General features: G+C 39.6%; 1 protein-coding gene and 2 non-coding genes across 3 annotated transcripts in view; all 3 read right to left on the reverse strand.

The window, feature by feature from the left end:
* The window catches only part of myo7aa (myosin VIIAa), a 41,863-nt gene extending 18,104 nt beyond the window's left edge, over positions 1 to 23,759 (reverse strand). Inside the window, exons 1-32 of the mRNA XM_088346121.1 lie at positions 23,646 to 23,759; positions 20,670 to 20,783; positions 20,158 to 20,310; positions 18,915 to 19,099; positions 18,722 to 18,843; positions 18,477 to 18,619; positions 18,306 to 18,419; positions 18,150 to 18,218; positions 17,169 to 17,253; positions 16,847 to 16,923; positions 16,528 to 16,647; positions 16,313 to 16,455; positions 16,038 to 16,248; positions 15,829 to 15,964; positions 15,212 to 15,318; positions 15,007 to 15,060; positions 13,796 to 13,933; positions 11,498 to 11,656; positions 11,052 to 11,144; positions 10,392 to 10,486; positions 10,217 to 10,301; positions 9,915 to 10,133; positions 9,616 to 9,723; positions 9,288 to 9,497; positions 8,982 to 9,188; positions 8,735 to 8,911; positions 8,291 to 8,380; positions 8,091 to 8,218; positions 7,696 to 7,822; positions 7,513 to 7,632; positions 7,277 to 7,450; positions 6,977 to 7,204 (exon numbers count right to left, since the gene is read on the reverse strand). Coding sequence (XP_088202247.1) covers positions 6,977 to 7,204; positions 7,277 to 7,450; positions 7,513 to 7,632; positions 7,696 to 7,822; positions 8,091 to 8,218; positions 8,291 to 8,380; positions 8,735 to 8,911; positions 8,982 to 9,188; positions 9,288 to 9,497; positions 9,616 to 9,723; positions 9,915 to 10,133; positions 10,217 to 10,301; positions 10,392 to 10,486; positions 11,052 to 11,144; positions 11,498 to 11,656; positions 13,796 to 13,933; positions 15,007 to 15,060; positions 15,212 to 15,318; positions 15,829 to 15,964; positions 16,038 to 16,248; positions 16,313 to 16,455; positions 16,528 to 16,647; positions 16,847 to 16,923; positions 17,169 to 17,253; positions 18,150 to 18,218; positions 18,306 to 18,419; positions 18,477 to 18,619; positions 18,722 to 18,843; positions 18,915 to 19,099; positions 20,158 to 20,310; positions 20,670 to 20,783; positions 23,646 to 23,759 — 4,305 coding nt within the window. The remainder of the gene's footprint in view (positions 1 to 6,976; positions 7,205 to 7,276; positions 7,451 to 7,512; positions 7,633 to 7,695; positions 7,823 to 8,090; positions 8,219 to 8,290; positions 8,381 to 8,734; positions 8,912 to 8,981; positions 9,189 to 9,287; positions 9,498 to 9,615; positions 9,724 to 9,914; positions 10,134 to 10,216; positions 10,302 to 10,391; positions 10,487 to 11,051; positions 11,145 to 11,497; positions 11,657 to 13,795; positions 13,934 to 15,006; positions 15,061 to 15,211; positions 15,319 to 15,828; positions 15,965 to 16,037; positions 16,249 to 16,312; positions 16,456 to 16,527; positions 16,648 to 16,846; positions 16,924 to 17,168; positions 17,254 to 18,149; positions 18,219 to 18,305; positions 18,420 to 18,476; positions 18,620 to 18,721; positions 18,844 to 18,914; positions 19,100 to 20,157; positions 20,311 to 20,669; positions 20,784 to 23,645) is intronic.
* Positions 646 to 718, reverse strand: trnak-uuu (transfer RNA lysine (anticodon UUU)). Its single transcript has one exon. It is a non-coding gene; the product is annotated as a tRNA-Lys (tRNA).
* Positions 3,116 to 3,188, reverse strand: trnak-uuu (transfer RNA lysine (anticodon UUU)). Its single transcript has one exon. It is a non-coding gene; the product is annotated as a tRNA-Lys (tRNA).
* Positions 23,760 to 24,011: the final 252 nt, after the last annotated feature.

The raw sequence follows: 24,011 nt of genomic DNA on the forward strand, positions 1-24,011 counted from the left end.
GTTTTAGTAATGAGACCACCTGAATAGGTGTTGAACCTTAAATCCTCTAATTTGAAGTTTGATACTCCACAAACTGGACCCGCGGATTAAAAGCCTATTGCTCTACCAACTGAGCTATCCAAGCTCCATTTATAGTATCCCTGTCTTAAGATTCCCTCTTTGGCCAGGTCTTTTTTTTACTAGAAGTTAATAGACAATGGAAGATAATGTCTATATTATGTTTAGTACTGCTTGTTGTTTTGGGAATAAGAACACCTGAAAAGGTGTTGAACCTTAAATCCTCAATTTAGAAGTTTGATACTCCACAAACTGAGCTACCGAGGCTTCCTGATTGAATCTCTGTCCTAAAATACACTCTTTGGTAAAGTCTTTTTACTAGAAGTTAATAGACAATGGAAGATAATGTCTATATTCTGTTTAGTACTGCTTGTTGTTTTGGGAACAAGAATACCTGAATATGTGTTGAACCTTAAATCCTCAAAGTAAGAGTCTCATACTCCACAAACTTTGCTACCCAGACTTTACTGATTGAATCTCTGTCCTGAAATTCCCTCTTTGCCAAGTCTTTTTTACTAGAAGTTAATAGACAACGGAAGATAATGTCAATATTCCGCTTCGTACTGTTTGCTGTTTTGGTAATAATAACACCTGAGCAGGGACTTGAACCCTGGACCCTCTGATTAAAAGTCTGATGCTCTACCAACTGAGCTACCCAGGCTACATGTATGCTGTTCCTGTCTTAACTTTTTTTCTTTGGAAAAGTCTTTTTACTAGAAGTTAAGACAATGGAACATAATGTCTATATTCTGCTTAGTACTGCTTTTGTTTTGGGAATAAGAACACCTGAATAGGTGTTGAGCCTTAAATCCTCCATTTAGAAGTTTGATACTCCACAAACTGAGCTACCGAGGCTTTTCTGATTGAATCTCTGTCCTAAATTACGCTCTTTGGTAAAGTCTTTTTACTAGAAATTAGTAGGCAATGAAAGATAATGTCTATATTCTGCTTGTTGTTTTGGTAATGAGACCACTTGAATAGGTGTTAAACCTTTAATCTTCCAAATTGAAGGCTGATACTCAGACATGGGGACTTGAGACTTAGTGACTTGGACTCGAGTCGACTCGAGTCGCTGTTTTTATGACTTGTGACTTGACTTGGACTTGGCAATCTAAGACTCGGGACTTGACTTGTGACTTGACTTGCCCAAGAAAAAAATACTTGGGACTTACTTGGGACTTGAAGGTGAAGACTTGAGACTTACTTGAGACTTGCACATGTGTGACTTGGTCCCATGTCTGCTGATACTCCACAAACGGGACCCTCAGATTAAAAGTCTGATGCTCTACCAATTGAGCTACTCAAGCCCCATTTATTGCATTCCTGTCTTAAGATTCTCTCTTTGGCCAAGTCTTTTTTTACTAAAATTTAATAGATGATGGAAGATAATGTCTAAATTATGTTTAGTACTGCTTGTTGTTTTGGGAATAAGAACACCTGAATAGGTGTTGAACCTTACATCCCCCAACTAAAAGTCTCATACTCCACAAATTAAGCTACCCAGACTCGACTGATTGAATCTCTTTCCTGAAATTCCCTCTTTGCCAAGTCTTTTTTTTACCAGAAGTTAAGAGACAACGGAAGATAATGTCTATATTCTGCTTAGTACTGCTTGTTGTTTTGGGAATAAGGACACCTGAAAAGGTGTTAAACCTTAAATCCTCAAACTAGAAGTCTGTCACTCCATAAATTTAGTTACCAAGGCTTTCCTGATTAAATCTCTGTCCTAAAATTCACTTTTTGGCCAAGTTTTTTTTAGCCGAAGTTGATAGACAATGAAAGATAATGTCTATAGTCTGCTTCGTACTGCTTGCTGTTTTGTTATTAAGAACACCTGAACAGAGACTTGAACCCTGGACCCTCAGATTAAAAGTCTGATGCTCTACCAACTGAGCTACTCATGCTCCATTTAAAATATGCCTGTCTTAAAATTGCCTCTTTGGCTAAGTCTTTTTTTTTACTAGACGTTAATAGACAATGAAAGATAGTATCTATATTCTGCATCGTACCGCTTGTTGTTTTGGTAATAAAAACACCCGAATAGGTGTTGAACCATGAATCCTCAAACTACAGGTCTGTTACTCCACAAACTTAGCTACCAAGGCTTTACTGATACAATCTCAGTCCTAAAATTAATTTTTTGGTAAAGTATCCTTACTAAAAGTTAATAGAAGATAAAAGATAATGTCTATATTCTGCTTAGTACTGCTTGTTTTTTTTTTGGTAATAAGAACACCTGAATAGGTGTTGAACCTTAAATCCTCAATTTAGAAGTTTGATACTCCACAAACTGAGCTACCGAGGCTTTCCTGATGAATCTCTGTCCTAAAATACGCTCTTTGGTAAAGTCTTTTTACTAGAAATTAATAAGCAATGAAAGATAATGTCTATATTCTGCTTAGTACTGCTTGTTGTTTTAGTAATGAGACCACCTGAATAGGTGTTGAACCTTAAATCCTCTAAATTGAAGTTTGATAATCCACAAACTGGACCCGCGGATTAAAAGCCTATTGCTCTACCAACTGAGCTATCCAAGCTCCATTTATAGTATCCCTGTCTTAAGATTCCCTCTTTGGCCAGGTCTTTTTTTTACTAGAAGTTAATAGACAATGGAAGATAATGTCTATATTATGTTTAGTACTGCTTGTTGTTTTGGGAATAAGAACACCTGAAAAGGTGTTGAACCTTAAATCCTCAATTTAGAAGTTTGATACTCCACAAACTGAGCTACCGAGGCTTCCTGATTGAATCTCTGTCCTAAAATACACTCTTTGGTAAAGTCTTTTTACTAGAAGTTAATAGACAATGGAAGATAATGTCTATATTCTGTTTAGTACTGCTTGTTGTTTTGGGAACAAGAATACCTGAATACGTGTTGAACCTTAAATCCTCAAAGTAAGAGTCTCATACTCCACAAACTTTGCTACCCAGACTTTACTGATTGAATCTCTGTCCTGAAATTCCCTCTTTGCCAAGTCTTTTTTACTAGAAGTTAATAGACAACGGAAGATAATGTCAATATTCCGCTTCGTACTGTTTGCTGTTTTGGTAATAATAACACCTGAGCAGGGACTTGAACCCTGGACCCTCTGATTAAAAGTCTGATGCTCTACCAACTGAGCTACCCAGGCTACATGTATGCTGTTCCTGTCTTAACTTTTTTTCTTTGGAAAAGTCTTTTTACTAGAAGTTAAGACAATGGAACATAATGTCTATATTCTGCTTAGTACTGCTTTTGTTTTGGGAATAAGAACACCTGAATAGGTGTTGAGCCTTAAATCATCCATTTAGAAGTTTGATACTCCACAAACTGAGCTACCGAGGCTTTTCTGATTGAATCTCTGTCCTAAATTACGCTCTTTGGTAAAGTCTTTTTACTAGAAATTAGTAGGCAATGAAAGATAATGTCTATATTCTGCTTGTTGTATTGGTAATGAGACCACTTGAATAGGTGTTAAACCTTTAATCTTCCAAATTGAAGGCTGATACTCCACAAACGGGACCCTCGGATTAAAAGTCTGATGCTCTACCAATTGAGCTACTCAAGCCCCATTTATTGCATTCCTGTCTTAAGATTCTCTCTTTGGCCAAGTCTTTTTTTACTAAAATTTAATAGATGATGGAAGATAATGTCTAAATTATGTTTAGTACTGCTTGTTGTTTTGGGAATAAGAACACCTGAATAGGTGTTGAACCTTACATCCCCCAACTAAAAGTCTCATACTCCACAAATTAAGCTACCCAGACTCTACTGATTGAATCTCTTTCCTGAAATTCCCTCTTTGCCAAGTCTTTTTTTTACCAGAAGTTAAGAGACAACGGAAGATAATGTCTATATTCTGCTTAGTACTGCTTGTTGTTTTGGGAATAAGGACACCTGAAAAGGTGTTAAACCTTAAATCCTCAAACTAGAAGTCTGTTACTCCATACATTTAGTTACCAAGGCTTTCCTGATTAAATCTCTGTCCTAAAATTCACTTTTTGGCCAAGTTTTTTTTAGCCGAAGTTGATAGACAATGAAAGATAATGTCTATAGTCTGCTTCGTACTGCTTGCTGTTTTGTTAATAAGAACACCTGAACAGAGACTTGAACCCTGGACCCTCAGATTAAAAGTCTGATGCTCTACCAACTGAGCTACTCATGCTCCATTTAAATCATGCCTGTCTTAAAATTGCCTCTTTGGCTAAGTCTTTTTTTTTACTAGACGTTAATAGACAATGAAAGATAGTATCTATATTCTGCATCGTACCGCTTGTTGTTTTGGTAATAAAAACACCTGAATAGGTGTTGAACCATGAATCCTCAAACTACAGGTCTGTTACTCCACAAACTTAGCTACCAAGGCTTTACTGATACAATCTCAGTCCTAAAATTAATTTTTTGGTAAAGTATCCTTACTAAAAGTTAATAGAAGATAAAAGATAATGTCTATATTCTGCTTAGTACTGCTTGTTTTTTTTTTTGGTAATAAGAACACCTGAATAGGTGTTGAACCTTAAATCCTCAATTTAGAAGTTTGATACTCCACAAACTGAGCTACCGAGGCTTTCCTGATGAATCTCTGTCCTAAAATACGCTCTTTGGTAAAGTCTTTTTACTAGAAATTAATAAGCAATGAAAGATAATGTCTATATTCTGCTTAGTACTGCTTGTTGTTTTAGTAATGAGACCACCTGAATAGGTGTTGAACCTTAAATCCTCTAATTTGAAGTTTGATACTCCACAAACTGGACCCGCGGATTAAAAGCCTATTGCTCTACCAACTGAGCTATCCAAGCTCCATTTATAGCATCCCTGTCTTAAGATTCCCTCTTTGGCCAGGTCTTTTTTTACTAGAAGTTAATAGACAATGGAAGATAATGTCTATATTATGTTTAGTACTGCTTGTTGTTTTGGGAATAAAAACACCTGAAAAGGTGTTGAACCTTAAATCCTCAATTTAGAAGTTTGATACTCCACAAACTGAGCTACCGAGGCTTCCTGATTGAATCTCTGTCCTAAAATACACTCTTTGGTAAAGTCTTTTTACTAGAAGTTAATAGACAATGGAAGATAATGTCTATATTCTGTTTGGTACTGCTTGTTGTTTTGGGAACAAGAATACCTGAATACGTGTTGAACCTTAAATCCTCAAAGTAAGAGTCTCATACTCCACAAACTTTGCTACCCAGACTTTACTGATTGAATCTCTGTCCTGAAATTCCCTCTTTGCCAAGTCTTTTTTACTAGAAGTTAATAGACAACGGAAGATAATGTCAATATTCCGCTTCGTACTGTTTGCTGTTTTGGTAATAATAACACCTGAGCAGGGACTTGAACCCTGGACCCTCTGATTAAAAGTCTGATGCTCTACCAACTGAACTACATACACTTGAATTTTTGTCTTGGGCAAAGTCTTTTTACTAGAACTTAATAGACAATCGAAGATAATGTCTATAATCCGCTTAGTACTGCTTGTTGTTTTGGGAATAAGAACACCTGAATAGGTGTTAAACCTTAAATCTTCAAACTAAAAGTCTGATACTCCACAAACTGAGCTACCTAGGCTTTACTGATTTGATCTCTCTCCTAAAATCCCCTCTTTGAATGAAAGATATTGTCTATATTCTGCTTGAAAAGGTGTTGAACCTTAAATCCTCAAACTAGAAGTCTGATACTCCCAAGTGAGCTACCTAGGCTTTACTGATTGAATCTCTGTCCTAAAATCCTCTCTTTGGGCAAGTCTTTTTACTAGAAGTTAATAGACAAAGGAAAATAATGTCTATATTCTGCTTCGTACTGCTTGTTTTTTTTTTTTGGTAACAAGAACACCTGAACAGGGACTTGAACCCTGGACCCTCAGATTAAAAGTCTGATGCTCTACCGGTTGAGGTCCCCAGGCTACTTTGATGATATGCATGTCTTAAATTTTTTTTCTTAGGCTTTACTGATTGAATCTTTGTCCTAAAATCCCCTCTTTTTACCAGAAGTAAAAAGAAGATGAAAAAAAAAATTTATATTCTGCTTAGTACTGCTTGTTGTTTTGGGAATAAGAACACCTGAATAGGTGTTGAATCTTAGAACCTCAAACAAGAAGTCTGATACTCCACAAGCTTATTAGAGGTGACTACTGACATAAATGAAAGATAATGTCAGATTCTGCCAAGCATTACTTGTTGATTTGATAAGAATATTAGCTGAACTGGTCCTGAACCCTCGTCATTCAGACTAGAAGTCTAATTATAAACCAACTGAATTACCTAGGCTCTACTACCTTCCCTAGAAATCATGTTTAGTCTATGTCCCTTTCTTGGTAGAGGTGACTACTCGACATGTCAAAATTCTGTTTGGGAATGTTTGTTGTTTTTGTGATAAGACACATGAACAGGGTCTCGAAGTCTCTGAATAGAAGTCCAATGTTCCGCAAACTCAGGTAACCAGGCTCTACTGAAATTCCCTCTTTGGCCAACTCTTTTTCCTGAAGTTAATAGTCAACGAAAGAATGTCTGCCCTAGAAATCCTGTTTTGGCTAAGTCTCTTTCTTGGTAGAGGTGACTACTGGACATTAATGAAATAATTTCCAAATTCTGTTAAGGAATACTTGTTGTTTTGGTAATAAGAAGACTCTTATAAGGTGTTGAACCATGGACCCTCAGAACAGTAGTCTGATGCTCCACACATTGACTCAATCCTTTTACCGGTGTTATGATTAGTGGATTCTATTGTGAGGTAATGTCTTATTTCTGCTCAGGACTACATGTTGTTGTAGTAATGAAAATGCCAAAACAGGGACTTGAACCCTGGACCCTCAGATTAAAAGTCTGATGCTCTACCAATAATAAGAACACCTGTCCTCAGATTAAAATACATTTTACAAAAGAAGGAGGACATTTTGTACATGATGATAGGTCAATATTTCTACATAATGGAAACTATTACCCGGTCACAGCGGTACTCTCCAAACTTGACGCCCCTGATGATTTGTTGGTAGATTAGGTTAGTTGCAACAGTGTCATCGGAGGCGCAGTGCCACGGTGTGAAGATCTCCTTTCTGAAAAAAAGCCTCCAAGGCGCGTTCCTCTCCTGTGCGCCCTGTTCTTTAGCGTACTGTTCACACTGCGACACGGCGTCCATGACGTGGTCATTGCCACTTCCCAAGGACGACACCTACACAACACCGTCAGATCGTAATCTAGAAACACTTTTTGAACAACAGATGGTAAGTTTATATTGCACAACCTTATCAAAGAGCGCGATGTAAAGCGAAAAGCCGAATCGGTCTTGCAGACTGATCTTGTCGGACAGTGTGTTGCAGAGCTCCTTGGCAGTGGTTGCTGAGTCGGTCAACAACGTTTTAGTGGTTCCGTCCATAAAAGTCACTGGCAGCATGATAGGTTTTTTGGACTTGGTTGCCTGTATTTGTATTAAGCAAATGTTTGGTAAATATTTAGATTAGTTTGAGTATGAGTGTGTACCTGTAGCTCCAGCCATGATGGGGGTTGTGTTCTGGTGCCATTCACAAATGTTCTTCGCAGTCGTTCTTCGCAGTATGGCGCATAACCTGGTGGTCCATTGCTGATGAAGTTCCTTAGGTACTGTAGTTGAAAGAACAACGGTCAACACACAATGCATTTGGAGAAAATAGATTTTTTTCTGACCTTGAGAAACTTGTCGGATGGTGCGAAGCAGCCAACACACAAACTAATGAGGATCCAACCTCGAGCATGTGAGCTTTTGGATGGGTTTTGACTCAGCTGTTTGCAGATTTGACAGTAGATCTCATCCCTAATTCACAGGTACAGTGACATGTGTCAACATCACTCCCTGGACTGGTTACAATTCACTGTCATATTCATATCTTTACGCAATTTAGTCTTTTATTAACCGAGTTTGAGGGTTTTGGAATGTTAGAGAAATCAAGAAAAGTCAATACACAAGAGCGTTCATGTTCTGGAATTTTTGTCAAAAAGTGTGGCCTTTTACTTAGTGACCAGGTTTAAACGAGAAAAAAATGAATTATAACCACTGTATGTAATCATATCTTGTTTTTTACCTCAGCGTTGGCCTCAGAATGCCATTACCGATGATGAAGTGAAGTTTCTCCAGATTTGACGTCGGCCTGTCTTCCAACATGCTGTTGCCATGAAGACCATGCTCGCCATCATTGAGGCGCTTAGTTACCTGAAAGTTTTCCGTTGCTTTTTAACTCTGCAGAAAGTCACACAAAAATGTGAAAATAATGTTTTCTCTCACCTCTTCAGTAATTTTGGATTTCTTCTTCAGGGTGAGGGATACAAGCTTGTGTCGGATGCTGTTCTTGCGGGGGCTCTCAGATTGAGGAGTCTGGGGACAGGAAAACAGAATTCAGATAATTGGTACAAATAATAGTTCCTAAAACAATCAGAATACATATCAGTAAACATGTTTTTATTTTGTTGTATTAGGAACAGAGAAATAAATTCTATGTTGGGTTCAAGGAAGAACTAGACAACAAATTGGTACGCTTTTTTGTTACTCTTCTAGCAGGTAAATGGTTCTTTCTAAAATTTCACTGCAAAGTCCCCCCCTGTTGTTTTAGTCGTCAAAGAATCATAGCAGCAATATGAAATTGTATTTAGTTTGTCTGAGAGTAAATACTTTAAGATGGTTCCTGGATAGGGGAGTATTCAATGAAGATCTGGTCGACACCCAACTTACTTCCGCCTCCCCCTGAAGAGCTTGCAGCTCTCTCTTGTATGTCTTTTTCCCTAAGGTCTCGTAGATCTTGGTCATGACCGGAATCTTCTCGCTCCCATCACTGATTGCTGTGTGGTATTTGGGCTCGGGCAGGTCCCCCATGAACCTCAGCACCGTGATCCATACAGCCAAAGCTGCCTAAAACCAAGATTAGGTACACATCACTGAACTATTCTAAAACTGATCTATCAAGGCTTCTGAAGCTCACCAGCTGATCTCCTTCATCATCATGAAAAAGCAGCGGCTGCTTGAGCGGTCGCCGGACATATGTACATGTGGTGGTTCCCTGGAAGTAGGTAGCAGCAAATTTTGCAAATTTGTATTCTGACAGGTCTTCCTCGTCGTCGTCTTCTGGCAAAGGAAGAGCCTCGTCCAAGTCTTCCTCCTCCAGCTCCCTATGAGACCGCTCCAAGTCCTGCCAACGAGGTAGAAGGACAATAAAAACCAAAAAGGCAAGCTTAGTAGTCTCTAATATTCTAACGTCGAATACAGGTTAAACATTTAAGGAACCTACTTCAAAGCCAGCAGGAGCTTGTCCTTCTTGACCAGGAAAGGAGCTGGTGGTCCCCAAAAAGCCAAACATCTTATCCACCATGTCTGAGTCGTTGACAGGTTCCAAACGGGCTCGCTCTGTTCGCTCTAATAACTCCTTCTTTCTTCTCGCTTCCTCCTTCTCCTTCTTTTCTCGCTCGGCATCTTCTTTGGCTAGCTGGACCAAACGCTCCTGCAGAGGAGATGAAGATTTTGTAGCAGTGGACTGGATAAGTCTTTCTGACAATAAAATGAATTTTACCGGTATGTTACAGATAAAGCTTTGTCTTTTTTAAAACCTCAAGACTAACCTGATGTTTGCGTTCTGCTTCGGCCTTAGCTTTCTTGGCAGACATCTGGTTCCTCAGCTTGGTCTCCTCAGCTAGGCGCAACTTCTCAGCCTCCAACCTCCTTCGGTACTGATGCATTACAGGAAAGTCCGAGTTGTAATTCAGACCAAGACATTGAGTTTATTTAAAGTATCAAAACTATAGTTTTGCAATTTCATGAAATCTTCATAAATTTATAAGAACTTCAAATACAGAGTGGTGTACTTTCAGACCACTTAAATATCCTGTAACTGTAAACAAATCAATGCATGTCTTCTAACCTCGCCCCTGAGCCTGCGGTAGAGCCTGCGTGCAATCATTCCTCGGGTGTACGCCTGAATAGTGATGACTGCCCAGAGTCGGTGTCTGAAGGCACGGCGCACCAGGAAACCTCGGCATCGACCCTGGAACAGCGTGATGCGTTGTCGAGCCACGTGGTACGACGCGCATAATTTCCTAGAGCGCACCAAAGCCTGGAGGCGGGAGAAGCCTGCCCGCATCTGAAAGGACACATTGCAAGATTAAAAGACAACTTCGGCATGAGATAACACATACATTTTGGTGTGTTGGTGATGATTCTTACTGCTCCATAGTTCTTTCTGCACTGATATCCCCGCCACGTCTTCTGAATCAACATGGCTGACTTTCTCATTCTCAAAAAGTTTGATCTGAAGAGGCATAGATGGAAGAACTGTAGTATTGGTTAACAGACCGCTGTAGGAGATCGGATGATGGAAATCTGTCAACATAAACTCTACCTGTCCTTGAAACCCCGCACCACCTTCTGAATGAGGATGACCTTGTCCGTGATGGCCTTGTCTCGCTCAATTTCCAGCAGCATGTCGTGATGATCCTGCAGAAAAAAACTCCTTTTAGGACCGTTCATGGAGACCATTCCATTCCTGCTAGGTATGGTTCAGACTGCAATGTCATTCCTTCTTTAAGAACAACGAACAACTTTTTGTAATACTTCTAAATAGAATATTTTGTAATTATTTGACCCTTTGCACTGTGGTTTGTCAGTCAGCTTCCTGTCAGGAAAGAAAGTGTGATGCTCCTTCCTGGACTTTCTACTTCCTGTCAAGTTTCCTGAGGACAGCCTGTTACCAAACACCATTCTAGAAACTTACGTGGAAACTCGCAAATAATACTCTACTGAGAGTAAATTACATCATTTGATGAAAAAAAAACTATGTCCGAACTGAAAATATTGATCATTTCAACCTCACATTAACACAAACACAAGAAAAATCAACACATATTGCTTCCTGTCAATAATTGTCATGATTGGAAACAGCAAAAATCTGTCAAGCTGGAATCTGTTGTGTTTGTTGGAAAAAAACTAGTCACTTTATAAAAATCATCAAAAATGGGATCCGTTTAAGTGGAATTTATTCTGAAAAATTTGTATAAGATACCTTTAGGAAGATCTTGGTCTTCCCCATCTGCCAGTCGTCGTCTCGGCCAAGCACCGCCTCTGCGATCCTCTCGCAGGTTCCCCTTAGATCCTCCTACAATTCATGCTACTATATCACATTCTCACATTCAAAGGTATTCCAATAACTTTAATCTGTTTCCCCTCAATCAAATGATGTCATATCTGAGGCTGGCACCAATAATATTTATGAAAAATAATGCAGTATTTCAGTCGACATGTGTTGCTGTATCTTTCTGACAATGCATTTATGATACATTAGAGATTCTAGTTAGCAAAAGCATAACCATTGAGCTCCTTGACTGAACACGTTCTCGATTCTAAAATATCTTCTCACAACTCAACGCGAAAGGGATAAATGGAATGAAAGTTTGTATCTGTGCATTTAAAGGCATCCATGGAAATAATCAAGTTGTCGGGAAAAAATACCTGCTTGTAAGCCGGTTTGACTCCTGGCATGAGCACACGGTAGCGGTCGACAAACTCTACAAAGGTGTAGCGAATAGGATAGCCTGCTCGGCGGATGCGAATGGTCTCCATCATTCCAGAGTACCTTAGCTGACGCACGCATAAATCCCTATCAAACAACTGCAACACAAACAAGAGATTGTTGAGTGCAAACACTCTTTGCATGTAGTAGCTTGCTTGTGAATGTAATACTGTATGGCAGTCATTACATGTCTGTATGAGTTAATATCTGAGGGTATTTTTAACACTTTTTATTTGATTATTCAATATTCATTCATCCATTATCTGCACCGCTTATCCTTAGTACGGTCAATGGGGTGCTGGAGCCCAACCCAGCTGTCGCCGGGCAGTGGGCAGGGGACACCCTGAACTGGTTGCCAGCCAGTCGCAGGGCACACAGAGACAGACAACTGATTATTCAACATTATATGCAGAAAGCTGCTGAATACAAACAAGCTATAGAATGAAACCACTTGACCTTTGGCTAACTATTACTAACCAGCAATTTTTTCGTATACGAAACGATTGTAACATTGCTGTAATATTTGCAATAAACTTGTAAATCTTTCATGATAGATGTGACAACTTTTAGTTAACCGATAAAAACCTAGATATATGTAAAAAAATGTTCTCATAGTAAATGATTGTTAAATTGCTGCACCATTTGCAATCAACCTGTAACATTCATGCTGTAAACCAGGGGTCTCAAACCCGTGTGCCGAGGGAGCAATTGTAGCCCTCAGATGATGGTTTGAGGCCTCCGCTTTAATATTAAAGTTAAAGGGACAGTGTGTGTTATTTGCTTCCTAGATGTTGCTGTATTCTGTTGTGCAACCGAAAGCAAGTGCTCAGAATCACATTTTGCGGCTCACAGATCCTATGACCAACTGGGCCGTAGGGGTACCACTTCCTGTAGTGTTTCTTGGGCAAGTACAGCCTGGCGGTGCCACTCCCTCTCCATGGGTTTCTTTTGGGTAGAGGTTTTCTCCCCCATGTGAAACAGATAGTGTCACGAGGCGTGGTGGCGTGGAGCGTGACCGGACCAGAACAGAGGCAGGAAGCATGAAGGAAGAACTCAAATGCGTTGACGATCCATAAGTTTTATTTTACAAAATAAAAGTCGCCCAATACTCCGGGGCAAAACAGAACAATACAGAGTTCCTCCGGCACGAAACTCAACAGGACATGGCATAACAGACTAAAACATGACAAGGCATAACAAACTAAAACAGGACAAGCATAACAGACCGGGATTGTGTATAAGAGTATAAGTAATGAACCAGCAACCGCAGAACCCACAATGCAGCCTTAAATAGCAGACACAATTAGTGGAACTGCTTCAGCTGTTGACCAGAGGGCGGGGCAGACTGGTCACCAAGGCGACCGTGACAGATAGTACTGATTTTCATGAAATAGTAGTAGGAGAAGTTTTCCTGACTCAGACAGAGCATTTTTATCATCTGGTTGCCTTTGTTTTTTTGGTGTTAAGAATCACAAGTAGGAACACAAACTATATAGACTCAAAAAGATCATAAAGCACCATTTTCTTCCTATAGTTTTTCTCTTTCTTTATTTTCTTTAGAACAAGGTGGCACATAGTATTACACACTGTCCCTTTAAGTGAGGCCCTTGTGGATTATGGATTAATAAATTAGCAAATGATTGATTTCTTTTAATATTCATTCTTAATATTTTTGAATTTTTAGATTTAAGAGATTTTGTGTGGGAATTTTAAATAACATTATTTGAGAACAGTGAAATGTTTTTATTAGAGTTTCTTTCCGGGAAAAGCTGATTTGGCCCAAATTCACCCAGACCCAAGGTCTGGTGGCCCCCAACTAAATTGAGTTGAGACTCCTGCTGTAAACTGTAACTAGTAACAAACTTGTGACATGTAATAAATAGGTAGATGTTACGTTTATTAGCTGTTACTTTCAATAAATAGGTGGACATTGGAATGAACATTTCTGCAATACATGTACTGTAACCCTTATCCATGACTAATTCTATTTACCTAGAGCTCATTGTTTCACGCAACAGCTAGGTGGAAAATGCGAGAAAGGATTTTCCATTTCCAAGTGAAGTCAAGTCAAGTCATATTTATTTTTATAGCCCTTAATCACAAGGAGTCTCAAAGGGCTGTACTGACCACAGATTTTTGAAAACCGCTGACTATTATTACACCCTTCCTAGATCTAAAATAATATTTGAAAAATGTCCAACAAAGTTTACAAGTTATTTAATTACACACGTACTCACCATGGGTTTCTTGTACTCGTTGGGTTTTATGCAGCGGACAAAAAAAGGCTGACAGACGCTCAATGTCCTCATCAGCAGCTCCAAAGATCTTTTGAACTGACTGCTGAGAGTGGGAGAACGCTTCCTGGTTTCTGCGCCCTGCAACCACACGTGCATAAAAGTTGGTCATTTTCGTCCTTCCTGAGCCTCTTCCTCTTTGTGTACGGATGTTGATGTGTGTCCAGTGAGTGCAGAACTCAGCCTGGGTCTTGTTGTAATATTGAAATATGTCGCTGTCCATACTTAGTCATGATTGTTTAATTTCTTTGTTGATAACCTCTTTGTTGATTTATTTTTAACAACTTTAGATGTGTTTAATTTTGTCGTTAGAAGTGGCCTTGGGTGCCATTTTTAGGTCTATCGCACCCTTCTTTGAGTAGAATACATAATTAGAGACCAGAAACATAAATTTCAGCTCATGAAGAGATTAGTTTAAGATTAAATCAAGCTGAGCCCAACTCATCCCTGTTAAACAAAATGCAATTGATTTCCCTAGGCAAAAGTTGAGCGGCTTGAGTAATGTTTCCTCAAGAATGACGCGGCTATTGTCGGTAGGATGATGATGGTCTATTCAACTGTAGGATCTCTATAATTTTTGTTTAAATTAGTAAGAAACTTACAATTGGAATTCCGTTAAGGTTTATGGCCTTCTTTTTTATAAGAATGATGGTAAACCATCTCAGTCTTTACATAAGGGATTTTTACATCCATTGTCCTGTAGCTCTTTCATATCCAGAATATTCTGTAAAAAAAACCTTCAAAGTAACTGCTCATCCCTATCTCTTTTTTGACCAACTTCTCGTCTCATAACTCAAAAATAAAAACAAACATGCAGAAGAAGAGAAACCGTTCCTCACCAGTCTTTGATTCAAAACAAGTACTAACAAAAAATGTTCTGTAACATTTTTTTTTCTAGATGGGCTTTTGCAACATGTTTGCATGAGAAGTCATTGTAGGGCCAACAACGGGTCAGTCACAAAGATATGAGTGCGTTAATTCAGCTCAATAATTGAAGAATAACTTGTTTCATGCAGAAGAGAGTAGGAATGAGCTTTTTTTTTTTAACTCGTTACCTTTGGCAGAGGACTGGACGGATGATGTAGACAATAATTGAAGAATAACTTGTTTCATGCAGAAGAGAGTAGGAATGAGCTTTTTTTTTAACTCGTTACCTTTGGCAGAGGACTGGACGGAAGATGTAGACAAGGAGCAAAACCACACAGAAACTGTCAGGGAAGCAACAAAACATGCAAACAACACAAAGAAGGAAATATTTCAAAACATGCAAGAGAGGAAAAATGTAACGCACACATCCACCTTCATATTTCATCATGTTTCTTTTTTCCTTTAACATGTGAATTGTACTGTGTGTTTTACCATCGCAACATCCGCCTGGAAAATCTGCTTGATGAACTTGTTCCTGGACGAGTGAACCAGCTGGATGATGTCACCGTATAATGTGTCTCTGTTCTTTTCCAGAAAGCCTAGACCAGATGTACACATATAATACACACACCGGCAAACTACTCATTTAATATAGGCCTACTTAGATTGACGCAATAAGAGATGTGATAGATTAATAATCATATTTAGTTCGGTTCTGTTGGCAACTTTAAAACTGTACTTAGGGGTAGAATTCATAGTCCTCCCCTCCCCTCCAACCTAGCTAAAATCTACGCCGCTGAGTTGGGTTTTGGCTCGTCGCTTATTTTTTAATTTGGCTCTTCCATCTGTTTGACTTTGACAACCTTATCCATTAGAACCTCTCAAAAAATGCTTTGAGAGATTTAGCAGCAATAAAAATTGGTAAATAAATTGCGTTGATTGTGTTTTGCTTGAGTGGTATCAGTGGCCCACAGCAGCTCCTTGCAACTTTTGCCACTTTGTTTGAATGTGTTTACAAACCTGAAAGTGAACCAAATCTGTGGCTTACCACGAGTTGAAATATTTACACTTGGGCTATTAAATTGGTAACTTCCGTGGCGAGTTTGCACCTCGGGTTTCGTAGTAGACGACCCCAGCAAAGTGCTGGATGCCAAACTGAGTCTCGTGGTTGTTTTTCGGTGGAATATAGTTGGTGTTGACTTTGTGCTGAAAGTTGAGTTTGTTCAACATGGTGCTGTCTGTACCCTAAAAAAAATCATTCAAAATTATTGATTGCACGAGGATGAAATAATTAATGGCAGCCAATATTGTCGCATGCCTTAGGGAATCGGCTTTCCTCGTCGATAAGCGAGATGATATTCATGGGCTTGATGGCGATCATGTCAAGGGCGTCCTGATTGTCGGTAAATTCAATGTGCTGCCAGTTGATGTTCTCCAGGTTGTACTCTTCCTGCTCCAATTTGAACACGTGACGTACGAAGAACTGCTGCAGGTTCTCGTTGGCGAAGTTGATACACAGCTGCTCGAAGCTGCCGCCACAAAAGCCCACGTTTAACAAAAGTCTTGATTTTAAAAAACATGTGTTTGTCTTACCTGTTGACAGTAAAGTTCTCAAAGCCGAATATGTCCAAAAGTCCAATGGAGCGCCTGACAACTTTGCTGTGCGAAGACGAGGGCTTATAGATGGCGGCGTTGATCTTCTCCACGATCCACACGAACAGGCGTCCGTAGATACCCTTAAATGCACACACAGAAGTCGTCATTTATCACAGTAGGAGCGTAAAGTGTTGGTTTGTTCAGTCTTTCACCTTGACAAATGCGTCTCGCACATCCAAAGCTTGTTCCATGCTGAGTGGCGTCGACACAGTTTCTCCTCTGGTGATCAATGTCCTGCTCGTGAGACAGTTCATCAAGTCCTTTCCGTCCACCTGCACACACACGTGATACAACGAGTTTTAAATGCGGGTCAATAACAAGACCTTCCTTTTTTTTTAATTCCCCGAAAATATACTTTCTCTGCATAATAGCCTAATAACTTATTTGCATCTGTCCGGCCAAGTTGAAATAGATTTTTGACACCTACAGCCGTCAATGGCATTGAATGTGATAAGTGGCAAACATACTGACCTCCAGCAAAGTCGACGAGGTGGAAAGATGCGGGCTGCGTACGACCTCACAAGCATCCAGGTTGTCATATGTACGTGCTACAAATGAATCAATTGCAAGCGTTAAGACAAGACGAATTCAATGCAATTCAAATATTATACTGTAAACATATATGAAATCAATTCGCTTTGGTCACATTCACTACCACTGATGTATTTAGTTGTCAATGCCAATACATGTGATAATGCCAACAACGTCCATAGCTGTCAATGACAGTGAATGGGTAAATAAAACATGTTTGTATGCATTAGTCTCTCTCTTTAAAGAAAATAAATATAGAGACCTTCATAGCCCAGGTTGCCCATGTGTAAAATAGATGCCAGAAGTTTAGAGATCTCCCAGTTTTCTCTGTCTGTAAACATAAGAACCTGCAAATAGACATTGGTGACTTGTCATATCCTTTATCGTAATATTACTAGATGATACAACCATATGAAAAGTAATTTTACACTGGAGGACACGAGTTTCGAAGAAAGTCAGATCTAGCAAAAGTATAACAGGAGGTATGATGTAACAGTGGGCAGCACGGCGGCGCAGTGGTTAGCGCTTGTGCGGCACAGTTCTCATGGGAACCTGTCGTGGGTTCAAATCCAGCTCCAGACTTCCTGTGCGGAGTTTGTATGTTCTCCCCGTGCTTGCGTGGGTTTCCTCCGGGCACTCCGGTTTCCTCCCACGTTCCAAAAACATGCATTTCAGGTGAAATGGCCGGTCCAAATTGTCCATAGGTGTGAATGAGCGAATGAGTTGTCTGTCCCTGTGTGCCCTGCGATTGGCTGGCAACCAGTTCAGGGTGTCCCCTGCCCACTGCCTGGAGATGGCTGGGATGGGCTCCAGCCCCCCCGCGACCCTAATGAGGATAAGCGGTATGGCTGATGAGATGAGATGAGATGATGTAACAGGTAATCAGACGTAATACAGTAAGTCAGGTGTTGTGAAGTCAGTCAGATTTATACTGGTATTGCAATACCGTACAAAAAATCTGGAACACAATGACTAAGGATTTGAACTGGAAGTCCGGTAGAATACAGGATTTCAGTTGTAAGGGTCAGGTTTTGTACAGGAATAGTCAGAAACAAAAACTAGTGCAAGACAAAAAGTCACGTGTAACAGGGGCACAAGTGTTAAATACAGAGTAAAGATAACACAGGATGTCATATGTAATACACATCAGGTGTCACATAGAAAAGTGATATCAGTTATCAAGTTTGTCAAAACTCAGAATCTGATGAGATCTACACAAAAAGTAGGCTGTAGCCTGAGTTACCTTCATTGCTGATCGTATGTTGGAGTATTCCTTCATGTCATCGCGGCCATCACATACGGTGCACTTTCCCTGCATGAAAGCCAACCAAAATAGTTTTTTAAGGAGAAATCATATTAAGATTTTGATGAAACAGTCATCACTGTTGTATTTACTGACTATGGTGAGGTAGGTGTAGTCCGTAGCCTTGCTTAGGCCCAGCTTTTTCTTCTCGTCAGCTGCCATGCCTTTCAACATACAGTAGAATATGTGGTAGTTCCTCTCATCCTGAGCCTAGACACACAGAGTTTGATTACCACTATCCAGGCTAAATGAGTGTAATAGTCATACCTGCCGACAGACTCTTGACTTCTCCAGCAGATATTGTTCTATTTTGGCTCCTTCGATGGCTCCTCTCTTGTTGAAGTGGATATCAATGTATTTGCCAAATCGAGACGAGTTGTCGTTGCGAATGGTTTTTGCGTTACCAAAAGCTGTCAGACAAAAAACAAACAAAAACAAATGTGAGGTAGAAATCATCATCCAATCAAATTTAGCTGATAGGTAGGTCATAAACATGGTAACACTGAATTTACCCTCCAGAATAGGATTGGCCTCCAAAACCTGCTGCTCAATCCAGGAGTGTTGACCGCTGATGGCTGCCAAGAACTGTAGAATCAGCTTGGTGCTCTCGGTTTTTCCTGCTCCAGACTCCCCACTATACCGTCAAAACAAGGAGAAAGGTTTCGTAACCTCGGTAGAGGTAAATGATTACCTAATATACAGTACCTGATGATGCAACACTGGTCACGGTTGTTCCTCTGCATGTTGAAGTAACAGTTGTCTGCGATGGCAAAGATGTGGGGAGGCATCTCACCAATCTTCTTGTTGGTGTACAGCCGGATCTGGTCTGCTGTGTAGATCGGAAGCAGCTGATATGGGTTGATAGCCACCAGAATAGAACCCGTATAAGTCTTCAAAGAAATGGAAAAGCCAGCATTAGCCAAGACTGCAGGTTCATCAATCTTTCTGACTGGAGAATCCCAGCCCCTGACAGTACCTCTAGACTTAGGTCAGCTGAGAATAGGGAACACTACTAATTCTGAATTCTCAAGATGTTTGTCAAACATTTAAAAATATCCGATTAAGTCTTCAATTAAACTAATATGCAAATGATTAAAAACAGTTAAAGGAGGCCAATGAATCCAAGGAAAACTTTGATAGGCAAACGGTAGGGGATGCATACGAAGAAGGCGGTAATGGTTAGAAAGATACATTTGGTAAAATGAGAACCAGCTCTTGGTGTTAAGTTCAGGAACTCTGTTGCATGAATTCCTGTTTCCGATGAAGGACTGGCTTTCAAGTTTGGGCAAATTCACCAATTTCTGACTGAAAATGTTGTCATCCGGTGGTTCAACACAATACAAACCCAACAGTTTGGAGATGCCATGAACCAAAAAGTCATCCAATATTATGGAAACAAGGACAGACTCTTATTTTGAAAAACGGGCCAAAAAAGCTTGTTGCTCCACTGTTTGTTTGGATTCATGCAACAGTACCAAGATATGTATGTGTTGTAAGGCCGACTGATGGATGATGTGACATGCACCCGGCATCTCAGGTGATCGATGAGCGTGTTGCTGTCAGCCATGAGAGAAGAGGTGGCCATGTTGGGTTTGACCAACATGCATGCGTGCCCATCTCGTTTACCAACAGGTACAGTTGTAACTACACAATACATTTATCAAGCTCACCTATTGCCATACAAAAAATATTTCTGCCCTCATTCTCAGGCAAATTTTTTAACATGCTATAGAAAGGTTGTTCGGGCTCAGCTAATAGCATCTCCTATTCATGTCTGGACTTACCCTACCACCGCAGTTTGTCTTTGGAAGGAAAGGGAAGAGAAGTCATACACAAAGGCAAAAGACAGAAAAGAATAAAAAGGTGAAAAAGTGCATGAGAGTTGTATAATGTCAGGAAGATTAGGCTGCTAAACAGCACAGACTACTGGTACTTGTGTGTGACTCACATATATGAGCTTCTCGCTATATCTAATGAGCAGGTTACGGAGGATTCCAGCCTCATTAAGGTCTCCCAGGCGTATCATGTCTTCCACACCATGGATGGAGGTGGGATGCATTGGCTTGATGTTCGTGGCATTTTGGGGGGAGATCCAGTGCTCCTAGAGAAACAGTTGGTAACGATCAAAAGTTTAATGGTGCTTGTATGTTGGAGACACTTACAGGGACTTTACCCAGATTCTGACTTCGACTTTTTATGGTGGATGCACTTCTTAAAATGTACTTAAGTACCTTGGGATTGAGATTATTTTGTGGTTAAGAGGTATCAAAGGAATTTTACTTATGATCTTCTTGTGTCTGGAGGACTCTTAAGATTGTTAACACTCTTTGACATAACCTGATCAAGAACTTTGTGGACTTTGGAATGTGAACTAATGTTCAAAGGAATATATATTAGTTGTAAACCTTTATATGAAGATCTTGGAAAACATTTTAAGGTGACAGATGAACCAGGACTTACATTTCCTTCATCATCCAACACCTGGATCTGCCCCGAATCACAAAGTTTGACCACTGCACCAATGGGAACCTCAAACTCCCGACCACTCTTCAGGTCCAACCACACATAGTCGCCCTGACAGAGAGAGAAAATTATTTAAAAACATTTAAATGTGAACAACAAACCCTGTCGCCACCTGAAAATTTCCTACAACTTGGTCTGTACCAAGAGAAAAAACACACAAATTCATGGTAGTGAAGGTACATCATACCGGTAGAAGCGTGCTTTGTTTCACAACAGTGTTGACATTTCGGAAGAGGGCCCACTTGGCCTGATCCTTCTCGTAAAGTTCCACATAGTCCCGACGTTTGTACATTGTTTCAGAATTCCAGACACAAACACAGACTCAATAGTACCAACCCAAAGTACAGTTAGTCCATTTAAAAAGGCAGATGCCGATGACCGTCTTCTTTTGTCGAAATCGATTAAAGAACACATTTGCCGGAAAGGGTCATCTTCATGTCCATTGGTATTGGTCATTTGTGTGTAAGCGTGTGTGTTGAGTCGGACTCTCACACGCTGCCTTTGGTCGTCATTGGCAACAAGGAGCCGCTTCCTCCTTTTTGGTGTGTCAATCAGGTGTTGGATTTCTGGATAGAAGACACTTAAAGCTCACCCTGATGGCACGTTGTGACTTGTGACTACAGAAACTCAAAATCATTACAAAAAAAGCATTCACCTATGTTTTCTTTTACATGAAACTCGTTTTTCAATCTTCACTTAACCAGGTTAAGTCAAACCATTACAACTTCAAACCAGCAGCTGAACATGTTGGTTTTCAATCTTAAGAGGAACAGATGCTAAAAAAAAAGACCAGCTCTAACGTTGCCGGTACAGTATATGCAATGATTAAGCCAGTTGTAGACCCTACTCAAATCTTAAAAACAACATTAAGCATAACGCTGATTCAAAGCAAACCTCAAACCCAAACTAAACTAAACTTTAAACCAAACATTTAAAAAAATGCTCTTAATACCTGTGCCTGTGTGCGTTCATTGTCAAAGATCAACACGTGTCTGTTTACACTGGTGATCAGTTACTCTACATTCATTATTAAGGTAAGTCTCCCGCTCATGTCCTTGCATTGCCATGGCTACACAGGTTGTCACTAACACGTTGATGGGCTATAGTAATTTTTTCTCATTTTTCTTCCCTGTTCATTTTTAGTGTCGGAGATAGTAAAATTGATAACACAACTTTACATCTTTTGCAGCCTAGTTCCGTATATATCTTGATTTAAATTATTCAAACAGGTGTTAACTTACTAGAAATATATCACCGTGTATCAATTGCTAGCTAAAAAGGCTAAAAACGCAAATGGTTTTATATCTGTTAAATTCATGTTTTCAAAAGTAATTATTGATTGAATGTATTAAAAATAATAAACTAGAAAAGGTTATATACTGGGTATCACACTTTTATACACACTTTGACATTAAACAGCAGATACATTTTTTTAATATTTCAGATTTGATTTTGGTGTAAAAATGGTGGACTCTGAGTACTTGAGGCTGGCCTTTTCTTACTTTCACCATTTTTGTGCCACACTAACAAATACAAAAAAAAATAATCTGTGGGGATAAGCAGACGTCACTCTCAACCACTCCCATATTTCCATTCATTAAAGCTAATGTTTTCCTCTCTGAACAGCTCTACTAAAAGCAAGATAAAAGCAGATAGGCAAAGTAGAAAAGAAACTATATATATATATATATATATATATATATATATATATATATATATATATATATATATATATATATATATATATATATATATATATATATATATATATATATATATGAGAGAGAGAGAGAGAGAGAGAGAGAGAGAGAGAGAGAGAGAGAGAGAGAGAGAGAGAGAGAGAGAAAAGTTTAATTTCCAATTTTTTGAGGATGCCTCAATCAACGCACCAAACCTTTAAAAATACTTGTTGTAATTACCGTAGTTGAAATGTGGCCCTTGAAAACTTAAGTTTGCCTCAAAATTCCAAATCGGGAACATCAAAAGTGACAAATCGACGCTTTATGCTGGAGATCAGCAACCTGCGGCTTTAGAGCCTTATGTAGCTGTTTAGGGCTTCTTAGAGCAAGGGTCTCCAACGTGGTGCCCACGGGCACAAGGGTGCCCCCTCAAGACAGCTGAGTTGTTCGCGGACCAGTTTTGAAAATAGCTCACCAGTGCTGGATCATTGTGATTTTCTACTAAAATTATTTTTCAGTTGTTGACTGAGTCTATTTACCCCCTACTTCCAATAATTCACCAATAATAACACAGTAATAATACAGTATAAGAACAACATAGTAATAACTTGATAAGTTGTTGTATTAGAAATACGTATAAATCTGGGTGCCCTTTGCAATAATTAGTAACAAAAAGTAGATCTTGGCTCGAAAAAGGTTGGGAACCCCTGACCTACAGTATTTTCAAAATGCTTGTAAACAGAAAAAGAAGAGGGAGGGAATATGTATTTTCACAATAAAACACAAATCGAAGATTCTTAACGTTTTTTGAGGCTTTAAGATGTTTAGAATAAATAGTAAATCAGTAACTTCCACGAATTAATAATTTTTGGAAATTTCAATCCAAACATAGATTTTTTTGCAGCCTGCAGACATTTTTTTTTGTTTTGTTTTCTTTAGTCTGTGAAGGCTATTTCAACATACTGTATTGGGTTGCTGACCCCAATACATTTTGTAATCAAAATGTTGATGCTGCAAAGTTAAAAGGTAAGACGCGGCATGTTAGTGTCCCCTGCAGGTGAAACGAGTCAGTGCAGATTCCTGAAAACAGGTCAAGCAGCAACATCAATATCTCATTAAACTGCTCTTGTTGCTCATTTGCATATAGATAGACATGTCGGACACAGGTCACTGAATGACAGATAGCCGCCTGCTAATGCTAACGCTAACCGCTTCCCTCCACAAAGGCGTTTACCTTGATAATGGCTGCAAACTTGTAGCTCAGACGGCGGATGTTGGGGTCCCAGCCCTCAAGGGGCCAATTGGAGCCCCTTCGCTCAGGCTTGGTTGTTACGACAGATTGTGACATTAGAATCAAAATGCCGTACTTTTCAGTACTTTACCGTTTCGCTTATTCTGATCACATTAGCAAGTTGTCCACAATGCAGGATATGTCTATGCTCTGTATGTGTGCGTGTAGATGTGTGTCTTTGTTGCCTGATTTTATTGGCTCTCCCTACTAAAGCACCCCCCCCCAATCAAAGAGCCCCACTGTCCCAGCAAATTAGTCTGTCAGAAAGACTGGTGAGTCCATCAAAGGATTCACTGACTCTCCAAGAGG

The sequence above is a fragment of the Urocampus carinirostris genome, chromosome 10 (genome assembly GCF_059441175.1).
Source record: "Urocampus carinirostris isolate Australia breed hairy pipefish chromosome 10, RoL_Ucar_1.0, whole genome shotgun sequence".
Taxonomy (NCBI): domain Eukaryota; kingdom Metazoa; phylum Chordata; class Actinopteri; order Syngnathiformes; family Syngnathidae; genus Urocampus; species Urocampus carinirostris.